The following is a 21362-nucleotide window of genomic DNA, read 5'->3' as shown; positions in this document are numbered from 1 at the left end:
TTTAAGAACACATACTGAATTAATTTGTCATGTGACTTGTCATGTGAGCTTAGAAATCAAAATTCCCTTGATCTTTTGATATATAAGAGGTCATTGTGCTATAAAAATATTCTGTAAGTTTTAGAACTCAAAACTTTCTTGTTAGTCTAAAAACAGCTTATATCGAAGCCAATCTGCCAAAACGACATGTTTTGGAATATGCCACTTTATGATGTAACAGTGTGGCTAAACAGCACCTCCACAGAAGATGATCAACGTCTGCTTCTACATCACTGCCTGTTTAGACCCACCCACTTATTTGCGCACATAATAGGTAAATGACAAGAGCGTAAAATGTAGGTCTACACAGAAACCAAACGATAAACTTTATTTGATGAACTTTATTTTTAATGATCCAGACCACGTCAGTTAAAACTATTTTGTTTTGTCTTTTGTTCACTTCATTTTACCGCGGATTCATTTACAAACAAAGCACAATTCGACGCAGGATTTTCAAAAAGATTGAAACTAAAAGACGATACTGTGCCGGGTATATTGGATCACAAGTGTGAGTAACTCTTTTCATTACGTGATCACTATTGCTTTGTCTGGTAAACAGATCATCGCATTTGTACTGAGAATTTAAGCGTTTTTAACATAAAACACAGCAGCATCTATCTAGGAAGTCTGTAGATTGTATATAACATATACAAGTGTTAACCAATCAATCCACAATCTACAATCTGCCACGCCTATTCAAACAGAGCGTTCTGATGAGGGGGGTGAAAACAGGACACAAAATAGCCTATTACTTCTAAATTATGACTTTTTTAATGTTAAAATCTTGATAACATTATAAGTTGGCCTTAGAGAACAGTAGAAAATAATAAAAAGGCAGTTCATGACCGCTTTAAGCAATGAGGCAAGTTTGTTGCATTTGGAATAACCTCAGTCGTTTAGTGTATGATGCCCAGTTTTTCTCTGTAAACACTAACAAAGTATGCACATGTATGTGACGCCTAGTGTTTAAAAATCTGTTCCTAAAAGTCGTGTAGTGTATTCCAACCTTTAGAAAAGTGACAGCACACAATTTTAAGTCTGTAAGCACAAATGGTTTAGAATGAGTTATATGCCGAATCCATGTTTAGCAAGATATTTCTAGAGACAGAACAAGTTGTTCACTGTGTTTAACACCTCAAGCTTGTCTGTGCGAACATGCTTCTGCGTTGAATTTCCGTTGCCCATGGCGATGCCGGTGGGGCTCCCCGGGACCAGCACGGGGGCGCTGGGCAGAAGCTCGGGCATGAGACTGATGCCCGGGCTCATGTGGCTCAGGTACGGGCTGAAAGCCACACTTGGACTGTTGGCCAAGGAAGGCGTTACTGGGAACGAGGTCTGGATGAGAGACACAAAGATAACAAGGGATAATAAAGCAACATTTTCATGCCGAGAGAAACGGTCGTGATGTTATTGGTTATTAAAATGGGATCTCACTATGGGCTGCAGCTGAGCTCCAGGCAGCATGAACTGCATCTGCTGGGCCAGCATGGCGGCTGCGGTCTTCTGCTGGATCAGGTTGTTCCTGCCGTTTATCTCCAGCTGGGTCTTGAGATGAGGTGGAGGATGCAGGTACTTACAGTTATCACGTGTACAGCGTCCCTTAGAGGGGTTGAAGAGGGAGGCACACAGAGAGAGAGAGAGACAGAGAGATGAATTACATTAAATCTCAGCTACTAAAAGATCCAAGACTGCGTGACAGGAAGATAAGGGCTCTGTGATTGAGAGGATAAATTAAACCGGAATCCCTAGACATTCAAGCTTACCGATTCCAACTTTCCACTACAATAGAAACATGCGAAACCCCATCAAATGAAAAGAAAACAGCGTATTCTCAGGAGTGCTGGAAGGTCTGAATTTCAAACGATCAGAGGAAACGGCAAAACGACAGCACCGGGACACGGGTGGAAAAAAATTCACTACCTCCAAATGAATTGACAGTGACAGCCTTCTCTTTCTGTCTGTCTGTTCGCATCAACAATCTATCCGTCTGTACAGGTGACAGATTATAGAGCCCTTGTGGCTGTTGTACATGCTCATACTACATATGGGTCAGACATATAGCATTATGTTTATCACCCAGCTGTACGGGCAACATGTCGAACGGCGAGCAGCAGACACGGTTAAATAGACACACCAAACGTTCATGAGCGGGGTCGATTAGCTGCGAGACAAACTAAATGAACCCATGGAGCAACGCCACTGTTCTGCAATGCATAAGGTACTGTAATAACCCAATAGGGAAAGATGTCATTCTATCTGCACAGCATATTTCTGCTGATGGTCTGTTGATAAACCGTCTCTATTTCCCTTAACACACTTGATCCTTTAGACAATTTTATTCTTTCTCAGGTCAAGTAGCTCTTGGGGGATAGAGAGGTTTTTTTTCCATTTAAACTCTGTTTTAATGATTAGATAAATTAAAAAATAAATAAATCAAAAAGCATGTCTAATTAATTTAAATCATGAAACTTACACAATTTAACAGCAATTTATTAAAATTTAACAAAAATGTAATTTTTAAGGCTCAATGTAATATATATATATATATTTACACACACATTTCACATTTCCCCCTCAAATTCAGCTTTATTTTGAACAAATTCTGTTTTCCATTAATTTTCTGGATTCCATTGTAACTGTTGCTTTAAATTTTAATAATCAAAAGCATTTGTACTTAATTAACCAAACCGGAAACTGTGCATCGGCACCATTCATTCCCACAGACGCAGAACATGCAGTATTCATATTTCAATTGTATTTTTTCAGCTTAATATTCACAGACACTAGTCCATATCGACACTAGTCCACTAGTCCATATTTGTGACATTATACACAAATGTCATTTTTATGACTGGATTCCGGGATTCCATTCATGTTTTCCACCTCACAGAAAACATAGGGCCCTACAATGGTTGATTAATCGATTAAAATGCAAACGTAATGGCTGCACACTGATATAACGGCTCTGTAAAAAATGTATTGCAACGTATCGACCATCAGGTCTTCGTCAGCCACAGTGCATTTTTGATTAATCAATTAGTTATGAAACTTAAAGGGTCAGTTCACCCAAAATGAAAATGCTGTCATTAATTACTTTATTAATTACTAACATTACTGATTACTGTAATTAATTACATTATTTACCTTCATGTCGCTCCAAACCCGTAAGACCTTCGTTCATCTTCAGAACACAAATTAAGATATTTTTGTGACGTGTTTACGAAGCTACGAGAATACTTTTTGAGCACAAAGAAAACAATAACAATTTATTCAGCAATTCTTTTCCCCGAGTTACCATATTCCGTCATTTTGGAGAGTACACCGTAATCGATGTAATAAGCGTTGTTTACGTTCAGTAGACTTTGATCGTGGTAATATCATTGCTGTCTATGGAGGGTCAGAGACCTCTCAGATTCCATCAAAAATATCTTAATTTGTGTTCCGAAGGTCTTACAGGTTAAGTAATTAATGACAGAATTTTCATTTTTGGGTAAACTATCTTTTTAAAGCTTAAATGATCTAGACTGTTTTTTAATAGTTAAATAGTTTAAGTACAGGGATTAGGAAAAGTCAAAGTCACTGATGACAGCTGAAAAAGAACAGTGTTTGAGAGTTGGAGTGAGATATATTTTGATAAAAATGACAAAAGATTAAATCACACGTTTTTTCTTAAAAGGACAGTGCATGCAACAATAAAAACTCTATCGTCATTATCATCGTCTCCATGTTTTTCTTTATGAACACAAAAGACATGACCTGCTTCTCTTTTACACTCAGTGATAATGAATGGTGTCCAAGGTAATAAAGCACGATTTATATTCAGGTTTAACTTTTGGTCTGCTCCACACAGAAAGCTATCATATGGAATAGAGTGTGCAAGTTATGTTGGAAATTAATTTTGGGGCTTGACAGCTCATGTCCACATTCACTCTGACTGCATGGAAAAGAGCTGCTTGGACTCTGCTAAATATCTCCTTTTGTGTTTTACAAAAGCAAAAAAATCTTACAGGTTTGAAATGACATGAAGGTGAAAAAATGATGGCAAAACGTTAGTTTCATTTAACATTAAAAAAGAAAAAACAGATTTAATGTAGACAATTTATTCTAAAAGAAGATTTGTACTCCTTATGCAACTCTTCTGTGCTCACAAAAACTGCACTGAATGTCTTTTAATGCATTTATATCTTTGAGGGAGGAAGAGCTAAAACACATCTAAATGCTTCACATTGCTCTTGCAGACGTCATCTGCCTGATCACCTGGAGAGTTACGACTATCTGCGTCAGCAGGCATGCACAAGCAACAATGACTTGATTTGCTGTTAAAACTTTTAATTCTTTGTATAATTGGTGGGATAATTGTTACTTATGTCATCGCAGCTTTAATGGTTTGTTAGGCTCACAAACCCAACTGAGCAGCTTATCAAGGAGCGCATGGTTCCAACAGAATGGAATCTGAATGGAATCCCAACGCATTCTGAATGGAATTTGCGGAAACTCTAAATCCCAATGGTATCTGTGCAATGCTAACAGTTCAGACAGAATGTCAAAGTGTCACTCCATATGACTCAGATCTGTAACGGTCCACCAGCTACAGCAATTTAAACAATTGCCTGTGTCTTCAGCAGCCTCAGGGCAGCTTTTAACAGTGATGAAGTCCTAACAAAATTTGAAGTGAGCGAGTGTGGGGGTGTCTCCTTGCTGACCAGTGTGATGTGGTGCACTTAATGGAGATGAAAGTGGGTGACTGGAGTGTCAGCGTGCAGGGACAGCGTAATCAATGTGTGCTGTCGAGGACTTGGAGATCATCCGACTGCATCATTCAATGCAACTCCCACACATGCAGCTCCATACAACAACTAGTCACACGTAGCCAGACCTTTGACTAAATGGCATAAAGTCTGGTCCACTCTGCAGCTGGTTCTGGCCAAGAACTGCCTAATCAAGCGGGCTTAACATAATCAGAGTTGGAGCGTTTCTCTATAATAAAGATAACATTTACTGCAAACACCGTGATAGTGTTTTAAAGTACACCATGGCAATAAGCAATGTTCATCCGTCTCCCAGCATCATCACCTTTGAGAATCATGCCAGTGGTCAATGGAACAGTATGATCAATGATATGCACTGGATTCACACCGACTACGTTTACGTAGACATCAGTAATCTAATTATTTACCTTATCTAAATAAAACTATATTCTGATTAAGGTGTTTACATGAGTTTCTTTTAGAATATTCCTTTCATGTTCCCGTTTTACGTTATAGTACATAAATCGATTAATGGCATGCGTCATTACCTCCCCACATGACGCCATCCAACGTCCCCTCCAGAATTTCACATATAAACATATAGTTTGCCTTCGTGATGATGCCATATACAGTTTTGGGTGTTTAATTTTTAATTTTATAAAAGTTTCAAGTGCCGTTAATTATTTGTTCGTGCATACAGACGACGGCGGTGTTGAAGCTCTTTTGGATTATTGTTGTCCATGTAAACGTACTGTTGTCACTGTTTGCTATCATTAAACTTCAATTTAAAGTCTAATGTCTAAACATTTGAATATTGTATATACACAAACGTTGTTGTAAAATGTATTAAATAATTATTTAGTCAAACTAAATGCATACTAAACTTAGTTTAAATGTAGCAAAATATAGTGGATTGAAATTCATTTGTAATTATATGCTACATTTGAAAAGTTTAGAGTCAGTAAGTTATTTTATTATTATTATTTGTTTAATTTGTTAATATATCTTATGCTCAACAAGGTTGTTTTTATTAAAAATAGTCAGTAAAATCAGTAATATTTTATAGAACTGTTTTGTGGTTTAATATATTTTAAAATATTATTTATTCCAGTCTTCAGTGAGGGATGCACCGAAAGGAAAATTCTTGGACAAAGCCAAAACTGAATAAAATGAAACACTGGGCTGAAGGCCGAATACCAAACACGTGTTTTTTTTTTTGCATTTTTCCCCCACGTATTTTTCCATTGTTGTCACCATTGCATAAATTAAATAGCCAAAATGAACTTTTTACTGTTTTGTCTTACTTTTCAAAGAACAAAAATCAATTACAAAACAACAAGTTCCCAATTTGAACACTTTGTGAATGTTATAATAAATGTGTTAATAGAGCTGTTGAAAGTATTATTATCATTATTATTGTTTTACTTTATTTTATTTTACAGTAAAATTACAATACTAGCATTTATGAATGTTGATGGACTTCTTGCTTTTTCTCAGCGTTTATTTTGGCAGAAACCCACCAGAAGACCTCAGTGCATCTTTTTGTTGACAACACAAGATATATAAATGATTCTCAATACGAATTTGGGAAGATGTTTGACGCATGTATCGCATTATTACATGCCTTGTAAAAATTCATTAAACTGTTACTGAACAACTGACGAGTAACACTGTTTCAGCGCAGATTTTCCTCATGCATTGTTTTTTTTGAACCCTGGCTAACTAGCTAGTGCAGCGCTGTTTGAATACATGCGATTTGTGCATGTATTAGAAAACATAACATTCTGCAGTTTATTTACTAATTGTTTAAGGCCATTTCGCGATTTCAATCATCATAGAGTAACCAGCAACAATCACCTCTTCCTCTTCTCATTGAAGACATGTGATGCAGCGCTAAATAGTTTCTCACTATCAGTGCTTGGAATTATTTTTGTGTCTTTCTCAGACAGTTTTAAATGCTTACACACTGCCAGTGCGCATTAGTGCGCGCCTCTATTTGATTGAGTCACGTCATTGTTCGAAAAATTTACTCTGTCTTCTCGCTTATTCAAATAATTTTGGTTGCCTAACATTTGGTGCATCCCTAGTCCTAGTGTCACATGATCCTTCAGAAGTTGTTCATGCTGATTTGATAATATAGAGAAATGCTGCTTAATATTTTTATGGAATCAGAATAGCGTTTCTTTGAAATAGAAATTTTTTGTAACAAAAATATCTTCACTGTCACTTTTGATCAATTCAATGTATCCTTGTTGAATAAATGTATATTTTATTCTTACATCTTACCCGATTTTTTAAATGGTAGTGCTATTTATGTAACATTAAACTACCATTAGAAACATGTAAATGTTTTAAAAAATTGTAAACACATTTTTTAAATAATATATAAAAAAAATGACAATTATCTATTTTTTCCTCATGCATTTGGCTGTATTAATGTTGGCGATTAATTATTTACTTGATGCCATATTTGAAATGACAATTATGACAATTTCTTAAAGTACGCATTTCTACAATGTATGAACATTTAAACAGAAAACACCCACAAGAAAAATAGGAAAATTTGTATAAATCCCGTAATCATTATTTCTTTCTGAAAAAAGCACAGAAATAACTTTTCTTTTCATCAGATTAGAGCTTGCCAAGTCATAAAAGTACTTTTCTGGGCAATCAGACAGTCTACCAACAGACTGCTGTAGTGGTTAATGGGACGGTCGGTGGGTGTGCCGTCTGAGGCTGATGTCATACACAACACATCGCTACAATACTTCTTAATAAAACAATCACAGGCACTTGCATGCAGAGATGTCACAGATATGTGCAACATTTTTAATTGTGTGCCCTGACACTCGTACGACGCTTTCACACACTGACATTGAGAGCAATTGCATCAGCGGCATGTGTTGTGGGAGTGTGTGGGTAATGAGCAGACCGTCTCAAAGGAGCAGACAGGTGATCCTGCCAAAGCACACATGAGAAGCAGCCTCACAGCCAAGCTTTAACATTCTGGAAGACAGTAAGAACACACTGCTCATTTCAATAGAACACAGCGAAACAAAAAAACACGGGTCGTCACCACAGAGAGATGCGTGAAATATGCTGAGGGCTCTGACAGCGTCCCCATGAGCAGAGAAACACGAGAGATGAAAAGCTGTAAGTCATGTCATGTAGGATGGACTAGGTCAGGGATCTCCTTTGCGTAGTCATGGTAACACACCCGGCAACCGAGAGTAAGTTTTGCCTCATACTGTCTCCTCACTACCGATTGGCCAGAGAGGAAGAAAGGGAAAGGGAGGAAGAAAAAGAGAGAAGGCACAAATGAAGAAAGCAGACTGCATATCTGATTAAATTACAATATCCTTCGATTAAAATCGCTGAACCTTTTCATGGTGAATCTCCATGTACAAAAAGCATAAAGAGATTTATTCCCCAGAATTTTATTTTTCCTTTCCGGATTGTTAGATTGTCAGCCAACAATCTTAGTGCCCAAAAACAACATCATGTTTTTTATTTACATTTTTTAACGTTGTTTAAAGGCGCACTCAGTACTTTTAGTTTACTTAGTGATAGTGACAATATGGTGGTTTTCTAGGACCACTAAGATAGTAGCATTTAACTGGTCATGTGATTTCAACATGACAGCCCCCATAAGACAACCCACTCCATGTATAATATAGTCTCAGCCTGCATATGGCACACAAAATTGGAAACACTTCAGAAGTTTCGAAGTTGTCATCTGATTGGTTGAATTCTACAGGATTTCCGGAAGACATGTGTGTTGCATTCTTTAACGTTCCGTCAGGAAACAAAGATGCTGTGGCGCCAAACCCACTACTGGAAGAAGAAAGACTGTGTTTACAACTGTAACAATGAGAGCTTATCAGGATCAACTTGGATGATGCTGGATTTACAAAGTATGTGAAATATAGACTATTTAAAATATGTCGAAGAGTTTTATACACCGGTCTGTTATGGTGGGGACAGATCCACACACCTAAAAATGACGCGGCACAAAACAAAACGTGATTGGTTGCTTTACCTGTCAGTCATATGGCCTCTTGGGCGGGCCTTGGCCATTCAAAGGAGCCAAGGTTCCCAGACCTTCTGCTGTCAGACTATGCAAGACTACCTATAACAATACTTTACTTTTATTAGACTATTAACATAAGTGGAGTTTGTCTGATGTCAGGGTTGCATCATTAAATATGTTGTTTTAAAAGTACTATTAATTTATAAAATAAAGCATCACAGGGATGCTGGAGTCTATCCCCCCATTTAAAATGATGATGTTAATGTTTTTGTGATGTTAATGTGAATGAACATATGCAACTGTTAAAAAATTTGGGGTCAGTAAGATAATTTTTTTTATTTTTATTTTTTTTATTTATGCATTAAATTGATCAACAGTATAGACATTTTGTTACAAACAATGTCCATTTTCAAATAAACTGAACTTTCTATTCATGAAGGAATCTTAAATAATGTATCACTGTCCCCATGTAATGTAAGCATTATAAATGTTTGCTTTAGTAATAATACAATGAGAAATGTGCTCTGAGCAGTAAATCAGCATATTAGAATGATTTCTGAAGGATCATGTGACACTGAAGACTGGAGTAATGATGCTGAAAATTCAGCTTTGTCATCACAGAATAAATTACATTTTAAAATATATTCAAATAGAAAGCAGTTATTTTTAATGGTAAAAATATTTGAAATATTACTGTTTTACTGTATAAAATGAATGCAGTTTTGGTAAGCATAAAGAGACTTAAATGCGACCCTACATTTTTGAACAGTAGTGTACTTTAATATTCACATGGAGCCTCAATTTTGTTATTGCAAAAGGGCTAAAAGTATCCTGTTTTCCATGTCCCCATTAAATGTACTTCCTGGAACAGTGTCTCTCAGTGTCCATTTAGTTGTCCTATTTCCTAAAAATAGCTTTTCAACTCATGTTCATGTGAATCAGACACCGCCAATGACAGTACCTGCTGATTTAGTTTTTCAGACAGAAGCCTGTGCCAGCACCAGTACACCATCGATAACCGAATCACATTTGCATAGACTACCTGACTGCCTAATTCATGCATCTCAGATACGTTTTCAAGCAAATCAAACCAGATTAATGATCAATGAACAGCAAAAACCAAGAGCAGGGCCTGCTGGAAGGAAGGACACAGTAGCAGCCATTAGGGGAAGTCGATAAATTAGCAGAGATATGGAGCTGTGGAGGGGCGCAGAGGAAAGAGATGCCTGGGGGGATGAGATTGGGTCTGGAAATAAACGTTGAAGATATTTTAACATAAAAAAAACATTGATCATGACTGAATGAGGCTACACTTAACACTTGAGATATTACACAAGATATACATATAAATGTTAAAGGGGTCATTGGATGGAAAATTCACTTTTACATGTTGTTTGAACTGATCCACCCAGTGTTTTTTTTTTTTAAATCCCCAAAAATTTAGGCGTTTTGTTGTTGGATGTAATAATGAGCATAGCAGTCGTCATTTACTCCCGACATCGGAGCCGCTGAAGACGCAGAGGATTACTTTTGTTTTTGAAGGGAGTGTGTCCCTGGTCTATGTGTTTATGTTTTCGCGCGAATCATTCGTGATCCAGCTTCACCTGCAGAAGAAGTGAGTCTAAGGTTTTTTTTAATGAATCTTTGCAATTCGCCTTTCCTAATAATGTGCTAGTTAGCAAGTTTTGGGGCTAAATGCGGCTCAAGTTGACTAAACTTTCTGTCTCTGGTACAAGTCAGAGGACTGCTCATCACCCCATGGAAGAGAGGGCGGGGTGAACAGTAGCTCATTAGCATTTAAAGGGACATGCACCGAAATGGGTCGCTGTGAACAGAGCTGTTTTTGACAAAGTAAAAAGGGTGTTGTTTTACACTACCATTGAGAAATTTTAACCAAAGTTTGTTTTAGACTTTTCACTGAGACCCTAAAGAATCATATCAACTTGTGGAAAATGGGCATCCGATGACCCCTTTAACATACAGGTTTTTCTTGTGCGTGAAAGTCTTAATATTTTTTCTGAAACTGCCACTTAAAGTCACCAAGAAATCAAAATGGACAATTCTTATGCTTTTATGGAATTTTACAGTGTTTGATATAACTTATTTATCCATGCACATCATTTCATGCACTTTTTTTTTACAGTATGTGCAGTTAGTGTAATACCAGGTTAAGGTTCAGTTTAGGGGTTGGTTCAGGGTTAGTACCTAGTTATTGCAATTACTATAAGTAAACAGTATGTACATGCAGAACAGCATTGTAAAAAACTGCTACAATCATATTTTATTCATGTGTTAGAAAACAACAACAATCCAATCAATCTGATTGGAACAGACAAAATCAAGTTCCACCCTATGCTTTTTTTTTGTTCAAGAACCCTTGTCACTCAGATTTGTCACAAAGGAGAAAAGAAGATCATAATTTCCATTTCATGCCGACTTTAAGCGCACCTCTCCTTAGCACTTCAGCAGGCACCATTAAAACTCCTCAGAGACACACACATACAAACATCACAAAGGATTTCTCTCATTTATTTTCTCTAGCTTTATTTGATCTCCCTCCCTCTCTCAGTTATAACGGCAATCTAACTCTGAGTTTTTAGCTGCATTTATACTGTTCTGATAAAACCAATCAAAAAATTGGATGAGCAAGTAATCTACACAGGTCACTGGCGCCCAGTGCTAACAACTGTAACACGGTTCAGAGGGATTACTGTATCCAGTCGGTCGGTGCTGTTGCTAGGCCTCATGTAGCTTTCTCTCTCACTCCTCCTCCTCCTGAGCTCCCCCACACATGCTGCACACAGCCAAAAAATGGCCAAATAATACATTCTAGCTCAATAAAGGAGACGACAGCTGCTGCACTCAGACAGAGAGGGCCTTGTCTGGCTCTTTCGCTGCACATAAACACATACGCAGAGACATAAACACACAAACACATTTGTTGTGCTCATAGCTCAATGCTCAGCACCACGGTTAATGTGAGTCCTGATTGAGCCACAGGCCAAAGTGCTGCTGCTTCCTGAGATTAACATGGACAAATCAGAAAATAAAAGGTACAACAAATGTGAGCTTATGAATTGATAAATCACTAAAATATCTTAATATCTATGACAGTTCATCCAAAAATGAAAATTCTGTCATAATTTACACATTGATGTTCAAAATCTCATTTAGAATGAGAATCTCATTTAAATCTTATTTAAAACTGTGATCAAACTATTCACAAAAGAGATGCTATCTGATGTTCTGTTACTTTTCATGCAATTACAATGAATGGGCGCTGAGGACTGCAAGCTCCAAAAGCATATAAAAACACCATAAATGCATCATAAAAGTAATTAATATGACTTGTGTGTCATATTTCAAGTTTTCTTATGCCGTACAATGGCTTTGTGGAAGAAACAAAATTAATTTAAAGTTTTTTAGATCCACTAATGACGATCAATTAATTAATTAATCATCTTTTCAATGAATCTGTCATTTATGAATCAGACTGATGTAGGTCCTACTCACTGCTCACCAAAGCTGCACTAACTTGATCAAAAATACAGTTAGTAATCTAATGAAATATTACAATTTAAAGTAAGTGTTTTATATTTGAAAATATAATTAATTCCTGTGATGCAAAGCTGAATTTTCAGCATCATTGCAGTCTTCCGTGTCACATGATGCTTCAGAAATCATTCTAATATGCTGATTTGCTGCTCAATAAACATTTATCATTATTAATGTTGAAAACAAGTGTGCTACTTAATATTTGCATGATATATATTTTTCTGCATTTTTGATTAATAAAAAGTTCAAAAGAACAGCATTTATTTGAAACAGAAATCTTTTGTAACATACTGTAAATGTATGTATTGTAACTTTTGAGGCATCTCTGTCAAATAAAAGTAATAATTAAAAAAAAAAAAACTGGTCTTACTGACCAATCTTTCAATGGTAGTATATACTGTATGATGTCACTTTTTGACACATCAAAGCTCCAGTTCCCATTATTTATAACTGCATGGCATTAAAAGGTAAATTCCACTAAATTCTACAAAATTCCTCCTTTTGAGTTCCACAAAATAAAGTCATAAAAGTTGAGTGACATGAGGGGTTAATGATAATGGAATTTTTCAGAGTAAACTGTTCCTGTTCCCTCTAAAATGACTTCATCACGCTTCCAAAGAAAAGCAGTATTTAAACACAAAAAGTACCAAAAATGACCATGCATGGTTTTGTAGATAATCCCTTGACATTAGCATGTTTTTTTTGGATATACCATAAAACACTCATTCATTGGTAGTCAATCAATATGCTTTTTTCAATGACATATTCGTAAACTTTGACATTTGCTATCCCTAACCTCATCTTGAACATTTGTTGACTGTCCCATAGTGCCATCACAGTACTTTTTATCATAATTGACCAATCCATGACCAGAGGTTGCAGAATCTTAGGCTGAATCTGACAGAAAAATACATTCTAAGGCTACTCAGCAAAACAGCCCGGAGGTGTTAGTGATATCTAACAAAATGACCAAACACCATGTGTGAATGATGAAATCTGCAGTAAAACATCAAATAATGCTCTAATGGTTAGTATATCATAGTGCAATAGTAAAACAAACTCAAGTGTCTGTGTGCACGTGCATCTGGGTTACCTTGAGTGAGTCGAAACAGGCGATGACGCGGCCGTTCTCCACGTGGCAGGTGCGTGAGGGGTGAGCGAACTTGCATTCGGTGTCCGAACGCGAGCAGGTTCCTCGCTGGAACTCTCTGCACACCTCCAGTGTAAGCCACTTGGTGTCACGACCCATGGTCACATTGACGGCCATGGCGGTCCCTCGACGAGCGGCGGGTGAGCAGAGGGCTGGGGTGGGGCAGCCAGGCGTGATGAAGAACAGAAGCTGCAAAAAATGAGCACAGTGGCAAGGAGATCCTCAGACTACCAGTCTAGAAATGAAAACCAAACTCTCTTATGGACAGGAAGGGGGCATAGTCTGCTGATCAGCCAGTGAGGAAGTATGACGAGAATATGAGATCAGTTTAAAGTCAGGCAGGGAGAGCGATGAATTGAGCGTGCTGAGGTGGAGTTGGTCAATGTGACATGCTGCGGTGCATCTTCGGCTGCCGCCCAGGAAAACGAGGCATTAAAAGTAGAGTAGAGCGGCACTTTGTATTTGTCTGCAGTGGTCGCCCCACTGTCTAGACTCACCCTCCGGAGCGCTGGGATTAAAATAGCCCTCTTGCATTGAAGTAAAACGGACTTTCTCTAAATTTAGGCTTCTGAAATCCCCTGCCCTGTTGCCATAGGTGCAGCAGTCCCTAAAGATACTCGCATGTCTGGGTCGCCAGGAATGGAGAGACTGCAGAAGTGAAGGGAGAGACACTTTGAGAACCCAAAAGGGAAACTAATCGACTGGCGTCCTTGTATTAAAAGGTGAAATGGCGAGCAGGCGGAGCTGGAATCGAGGAACAGGCAAATGGGTTGATTGACTGTCAGGGTGAAATATAGCCCAAGCCAAGGCCAAGCGCACACGCACGCGCTCAAGTCAGCGGGGAAGAGAGCGCTCTGAAGCGGACACAGAGAAGGGCTTCCGCAGCATCCAGATGAGGCACTTTATGGTGATGCGAGACTTCTTTCACTTGAATCGCTTTCTCATCCCTCCTGCTCTCCCTGCGTCCCTTTTATCGCACTGTGACGTGTCCTCGCGCACTTCTAAGAGAGTCCTTTGCGGCAGGAGACCTGTCTTTGCGAAAAGACACAAAAACAAAAGCAACAAACTCAGTTAAAACAGCTTGTCCCGTTCGAAACACTCTGAAACAAGCGATAAAACGCAAGCGATAAAAGTTCAAAACAACAAAGGAAATGCCTGAAGCCGCAGCTGTTTATGTTGCAAACCTGTAACTGGGGAATACAGAGGTGAGCGACAAACAGAGAGAGGCTGAAAGCGCATGGCAGAAAGCGCGAGTGAGAGAGTGCAAGAGAGGTAGAGGAGGAGTGCAGACGGGAGGCAGGCAGCAATGCAAAGGAAAGGGCAGGCTGTGTCTTGATTAAGAGATACAGGGAGGGAGGGAAAAGAGGGAGGAGGCAGGAAAAGGGACACAGAGAGAGAGAGAGAGAGAAAGAGAGAGAGCGAGCACATGGGAGACAGCAACGTCACGTTACGATTCTGGGGCGACAAAGTCAGCTCAAAACAAAACAGCGAGGCCATAAACTACGCGCTGATCGCACGCTTCCAGAGTTCAGGATCTAAATGTGGCTTTTGTGATTGAAAAAGGAAGTAGAGCAGCCGACAGGAAGGGCATATCTCCATAGCTGCAGCTGCTGAGCACGGAACACTGCAACAGCCAATCAGCAGCTGCGATGCAACCGGCCAATGTGGATCAGCCAATCAGGAGGAGCCTAATATATCGATCGTTTGTCTCCCCACCCTCTTTGTCATTGCATTGCTCCTTGGCTGAATCCGAAAGAGAGTGGCTCTCTTGCTTTCCCGGAGCGTTATCGGGGTACATGCGATCACGGGTGGGAAAAGAAAGGAGAAGTGAATGGATGGTTATCGCATTCGTTCTACACGGGAGGGTGTACGGGGTGGAGATGTGAACCATGGGGGGCAGTGCCACAGGGGGATGTGAGTGGGTGTCTTGGGTGGGTCTGACAGCTGATATGCCGTCCCTTGAGAGAGAGGGAGACAGTACAGTGAAGAATAATCAATGGCGTGATGACCAAGCACTCTTGAACCAATGCGGGAGGGAGGGACGGATAAATGAATAAAAGGACAAGAAAATGAAAAAAAATAAAGCAGAGGTGAACGAGCAGACAGTGAGGAGATTAGAGGAGAGGTTAAGGCAGATATTATCTGTCCCCGTGTCTCACAGCGACAGACACAGACGGAGGAGGCGGCAGGTGGAAGGGGGGGGTGAGCGCGTGATCGGAGCGAGCAGACAGACGGTCCAGAAGGAGAGCAATGCGGTGAGGGAGATCGGGAGAGAAAATGAGGGAGAGAAGATGGAAATTGAATTAATGACACCCACCTCTAAATACAAGAACAAAGGCACTAAATGCAGTGCAACCTAACACCGCGCAAAGCAGAAAGTAGGTTTTACAGCAAGCTGACGTGTGCACCCTCCCCCAATATCAGCCCTACAGTAAGATCGATGAAGACGCCCCCCCCCCTGGGGAACGCGGACCTGCATTGAGCTGTTCGTCAGCACTGAAGTTAGCACATCTCTGTCTCAGAGCTGAGCAGAGCAGAGCAGCACGGTACCTCAACCACACCTGCTTCCTGCACGCAAAGTGAAAGGCCAATTATCTAATTTATATGTAGGCAGGTGAACGGAGAGGTGATCCGTGAAGAGAACGTGTGGCTGTGATGTCAGCTGCTGCGTCTGAGTCCCTCTGCAGATGCTGCTATTACCCTAATGTGTAGTACAAGCGTCGCCTGCCTGACGACTGCTAATCCCACCCCCCCCACCCCCCGAGATGATAATCATCGTTATTTCCAAAATTGGATGATTTTTATCTCCGCGGCTTGTAGAGCTAACGATCACACACTGCCCGAAACAATGGGACCGGTTATAAATAGATGTCTCGAACTGATTTCCCAACGTGATTAAGTAAATTATTAATGCAAAGTACACCGACGAAACACAACCTGACTAGTTGGTGTACGTCTGCCCTGGTTATTACAAGCTGTAGTTACTGTACAGGCATAAAAGCAGATAATGCTAGAAGAAAGGTGTATTGTTTCATCTAGAAGGATGGCTGCATGAAAAGTGAAAAAGCAAAGCACTCTGACAGTAGCTGGCCAAGTCTACTTATAACTGGTTAAAATACAGCCAAGATATTTTATTGAAAAGTTAGTTATTTACACTACAAGTGACTAAAAACAAGCTAACTACAATCAAATTACTTAAATGGGCAAAGGGGCAATAGTTTAAAAAAATAGAATAAGGCTGCACAATATATTGGGACCTCATGGGTTATTGGCTTATACTTTACATGTTTTATTTAGTTTAATAGTATCTGTCCATATTGAACCTATAGGCCATTTTTGGTTATTTACAGTCACAATGAAACTGAAGCAGGGATTTTTGTTCTTCTGTAATGTGAAATACATTAAAAAGAGTGAAATGGATTATTGTAAAAGAAAGAAATGTGTAGGTTGTGGACTTTCCAGTGGTTTTTGTTTGGTTGGAGGCTGATCTGAATGCAAGCTTGCAATCGATTGTAAGAAAGGTGCAAACTAATTAATTGGGGAAGTCCAGCTAAATCACCAGATAAAAGCCTGTCAGTTCACCGGAAGACCGATTTATGACATCTTAATTAAAAATAACAAGGTCAAATTTTTTAATGAAACACACATGGATGAATTGTTCAGATCTGTAGCATGCATTTAGAAAACAGGTAGGTTGAATTTTCATTTTAAAACTTTTTTTTTAATTATTGATGCTCATTTCCACCATTTTAAGAATTGAAAAATAGATTATTTTAATTTAAGTGATCATTAGCTGGGTAAAGGTAATCTATATGTAAAAATAGGGGAAATTAGCATTTACAGCTAAAATGTAAAATCAGCCAATACCAATAAAAAAAAAAAAAACCCTCTAATGATAATTGACATGGCACTGATATATCACGCGCCCCCAATATTTTACTCTAACAAAGAAATACAATGATATCAGGGACTGTAATCAGTTTATTTATGGTTTCATAAACCATTTGAATGATGCAAGAATGAATCAGAATTTGAATTCCCTCAGCTTGCTCAGGCTGAGCATGCAATACACTATGACATTAAAAACAGCAATGCAGCATTTTTAATGCACGCATTGGAAAAACTAGCTTGTTAATGGAAAAGCCACACTATTTTGAAAAGAGCTACTAAAACACTACTGAAAAATTTACATGCTAGATTAGACACAGCAAAACTTGCACTAAACCTGGAAAGAGATGAAAAAATAATGGTAGAAAAATCTCAAAAAACCCTGAAAACCTGACAGACTTCAGAGAGAATGAATATCTCTAACGCACAGACAAGACAAATAACCTTGTGCTCAATGCTAATAACGTCAGCTATATGTAGTACAATTGTTCTAAAGGCTAATGTAAGTGCTGGTTGTGTTTACTTTGATGTTCTACAGCAGGAAGGTGGCTGGGCGGAGGATATACAGCACTGCATACGTGTGTGCGTGTTTCTAGCGCAGATCTACAAAGGAGGCTGTAAATATCAGAAGTGTGGAGGTGGCGAGTGTGTATTGTTTCTCCAAGGTCACTGAGCTGAATACACATTGCACTTGTAGCAGTGTCCTTCAGACGCCGCATGTGTATGCACAAGAATCAAGGAGAAAGTCAATAACTGGAATGTATAGCAGAAGACAAGGCATCTGAGAAACAAATATCTTTTAACGCACTTGGCTGTGGTTTGTAGACACTAGTGTGCTGTTCAGGGCCGTCTCAGTTTGAAAAGTCAACAAAAATCACACCTACTGTCTGTCTGTGAGAAATTAATGATATATTTAATATGACTGAAGTTGGCAAGAAATTCAGTGTATTTTGTAAATGTATGTTATTGATCTTATTGTAAACGATTCTTCTGTGTAGGGCTGAAACGATTAGTCAACAATAAAAAATAGTTGACGAATATTTTTCTTGTCGAGTAGTCAGTCGTTCGATCTGAAATGATACCTAATGTAAGAGCCTGCAATAATGTGGTTTGACCAGTGTGGGACTGTAGCGCAAGACTGTAATTAAGCCATCCTGGATGCAATTCAAGAGAAGAAGGCACAGCGCTTCAGAGCAAACACTGGCCCTGCCCTAAATGTGCACTTTCGGTCTTGTGGACTTACAAGGGCTGCTGTGTGAGCATGTCCGTTAAGTCCACGAGACCGTATGGTGTCCCATTCGTCATTTTAGCATTCAAAAGGGTGGTCGCGAGCACCCCCTTTGCGCCCTCGATACGCACTTCTGCCGAGCCTGCACTGGGGCGAGCTCCACAGCAGACTTCTACCTAACAGTCAAAGCGGCATTACGTTACGAAAGTGCAGACTCAGAGGAAGACCGTGAGGGTTTAGGGTGCCATTTGGGACAGGGCCACTGCCGAACCTGAAACTGCTGAGCGGCGTTTGGATGAATATGTAAATATATGCTGCACACTTTCCTCTCAATAATGCAATAAACACAACAAAAGCGGTGAGAAAGTAGCAGTTAAGAATGCATCTGATTACAGGGATCCAGTCACGCCATTTATACAGTACTGGATGTAATAGATAGCTTTAAATCAAGCAGTATTAAACATGAAAAATCAGAGTCAGTGTCACTTTTAGTTAGAATTAGGCTACAACTTAATTTTGTTGAGCTATAGCTAATGATAAAAATATTATTTCATTAAAGTGATAGCTTGGGTTGAAGAGATCAAAGCTCGATCTAGCTCAGGGCTGTTTTGACTATCATAACCCTATAAGGTATTTTAAGAGAGATTATGGTGGGAATATAATATCTTATCCAAAAATAAAACATCATCACTTACCTTCATTCAGTTACTTTTTCATATAGCTAATTAAATGGTGAATGCAGTGTTTCTCTGTCTGTCATCTCATTTTGTGTGCCAAATATATTTATTTGTATAAATTAATTGTAATTACATAATAGGATTTTCAAAAGCTGAAGTGATTAGCTTTATTTATTTGTTAGAATATGTAACTCAATATTTGAACTAATTACAAAAACTGAATAATCAAAGTCTACTGATTAATAAGAGAAGTAATCAACGATCAGTCGATTAATTGTTACATTAATCAATTATCAAAATAACTGTTTGTTGCAGCCCTACTTCTGTGCATGTTTTGTTTTTTATGAATCGTTTTGACCTCATAATATTTGAGACCCTGGACCACAAAACCAGTCATAAGTGTAAAATTTTCAAAATTGAGATTTATACATCACCTGAAAGCTGAACAAATAAGCTTTCCATTGATGTATGGTTTGTTAGGATCGGACAACATATGGTTGAGATAGAACTATTTGAAAATCTGGAATCTGAGGGTGCAAAAAATCAAAATATCAAGAAAATTGCCTTTAAAGTTGTCCAAATGAAGTTCTTAGCAATGCATATTACTAATCAAAAATTAAGTTAATATATTTACAGTAGGAAATTTACAAAATATCTTCATGGAACATGATCTTTACTTAATATCCTAATGATTTTTGGCATAAAAGAAAAATGGATAATTTTGACCCATATAATGTATTTTTGGCTATTGCTACAAATATACCCCCGCGACTTAAGACTGATTTTGTGGTCCAGGGGTCACATTTAATCAGTTTGATTAAACCCTACATTTTTTTCTCTCTCTCACTAATTTGTTTTACTTCGATGTCCATCACAATACAAAAGAAAATCTAAACTGCTACTTCAGTTTCATTGACATTAAAGAGATAAAAAATACTGTCCATTTATTCACCTTCATGTTGTTCCAAACCTATATGTGACTTACTTTCTTCTGTTTAACATGTTAAAAGTCATCAGTGTCCAAAACAACATCAGATCCCTTTGACTTTCGATGGAGACATTTCTCAAATTGTCTTCTGTTGTGTTCCACAGAACAAAGAAAGTCACGAAAATCATTTACCCATCCTCATTTTTGGGTGAACTATACCTTTAAAACTAGAAAAGCAGTCTCCAGAGTTTGTTGTCTATTCGGGACACACTTGCTGAATGAGCAAGTCTCTTAGATCTTGGAATTATCGATTATACAGATCAATATGACAACAGCTGCCCTAGGTGTAATAATTACAGAGATCACTACAGTAAACACCGTTTAGTGTTCATTTGAGGTCTATTTTAAACATTTTCAAGAAGTCTTTCACTGTAACGCATGTCCCGAATCGACAGAATCAATCATTTGCATGCAATAGGAGGAATATTGAGGTAAACAAACAGACTACAATACAGTAAAAACTTGCTGACCAATATAATTTAATAGCCAACGCAACACTAGTGGCTTGATAAAGCAACATTCTGCAGACGTGTCTTTTTTCAGGTCCCAACAGAGTGCAACATTTTGCTTATGTAAATAAACCAAAGGCCCCGGAGCCTTTCGTATGTTTTATTTTCATGGAAGCTCACAGTCTTGACATGACTCGTGTGTGAATGGGGAAAACAGAACAATGCGGCACTTCCATGCACATAATCATAAAGCTGACCTTGAATTGCTGGGAAGATGACGACGGGCAAACAGTCGCTGCATTCAAACGGCAAGCATTTTCAATACGGGCTGCCACTCGGACAGTATGTGGCAATGAGTTCCCAAATAAGCCCAGACAAGCAAGTGAAGTAACTACATTGGAATGACATGCAGAACCAACGCATGATTGAATCTGGTCCTCTGCCTCTGCCACAGTCGTCCGCAGAGACGCCAGTGGGAGTGTGAGGGTCAGTTGGCAGAGGTCAGGGCAGGAAAGAGAGGAGTCTGCTGTTCCAACGCGCTGCAGCGCTCAGCAGCACTGGAGCGCCACAACATAACCTTCATACCACAGAGCTGACGCATGCAGGCGAG

At 38.8% G+C, this 21362-nt stretch overlaps 1 protein-coding gene across 13 annotated transcripts in view; it reads right to left on the bottom strand.

The window, feature by feature from the left end:
• The window catches only part of mbnl3 (muscleblind-like splicing regulator 3), a 47317-nt gene that overhangs the window by 19750 nt on the left and 6205 nt on the right, over positions 1-21362 (bottom strand). For 5 of the 13 annotated variants that reach the window (XM_079390800.1, XM_079390794.1, XM_079390798.1 and 2 more), the window contains exons 2-4: positions 13466-14550; positions 1474-1638; positions 1174-1374 (exon numbers count right to left, since the gene is read on the bottom strand). In XM_079390800.1, the coding sequence (XP_079246926.1) occupies positions 1174-1374; positions 1474-1638; positions 13466-13639 (540 nt within the window). In that variant the 5' untranslated portion in view covers positions 13640-14550. Of the gene's footprint in view, positions 1-1173; positions 1375-1473; positions 1639-13465; positions 14555-21009; positions 21356-21362 lie in introns of those variants that run through there. The other 8 variants (XM_079390791.1, XM_079390790.1, XM_079390796.1 and 5 more) reach the window with 6 other exon arrangements.

This window comes from Barbus barbus, assembly GCF_936440315.1.
Source record: "Barbus barbus genome assembly, chromosome: 33".
NCBI classification, from domain to species: domain Eukaryota; kingdom Metazoa; phylum Chordata; class Actinopteri; order Cypriniformes; family Cyprinidae; genus Barbus; species Barbus barbus.
This window is presented reverse-complemented; position numbering and strand designations above follow the sequence as displayed.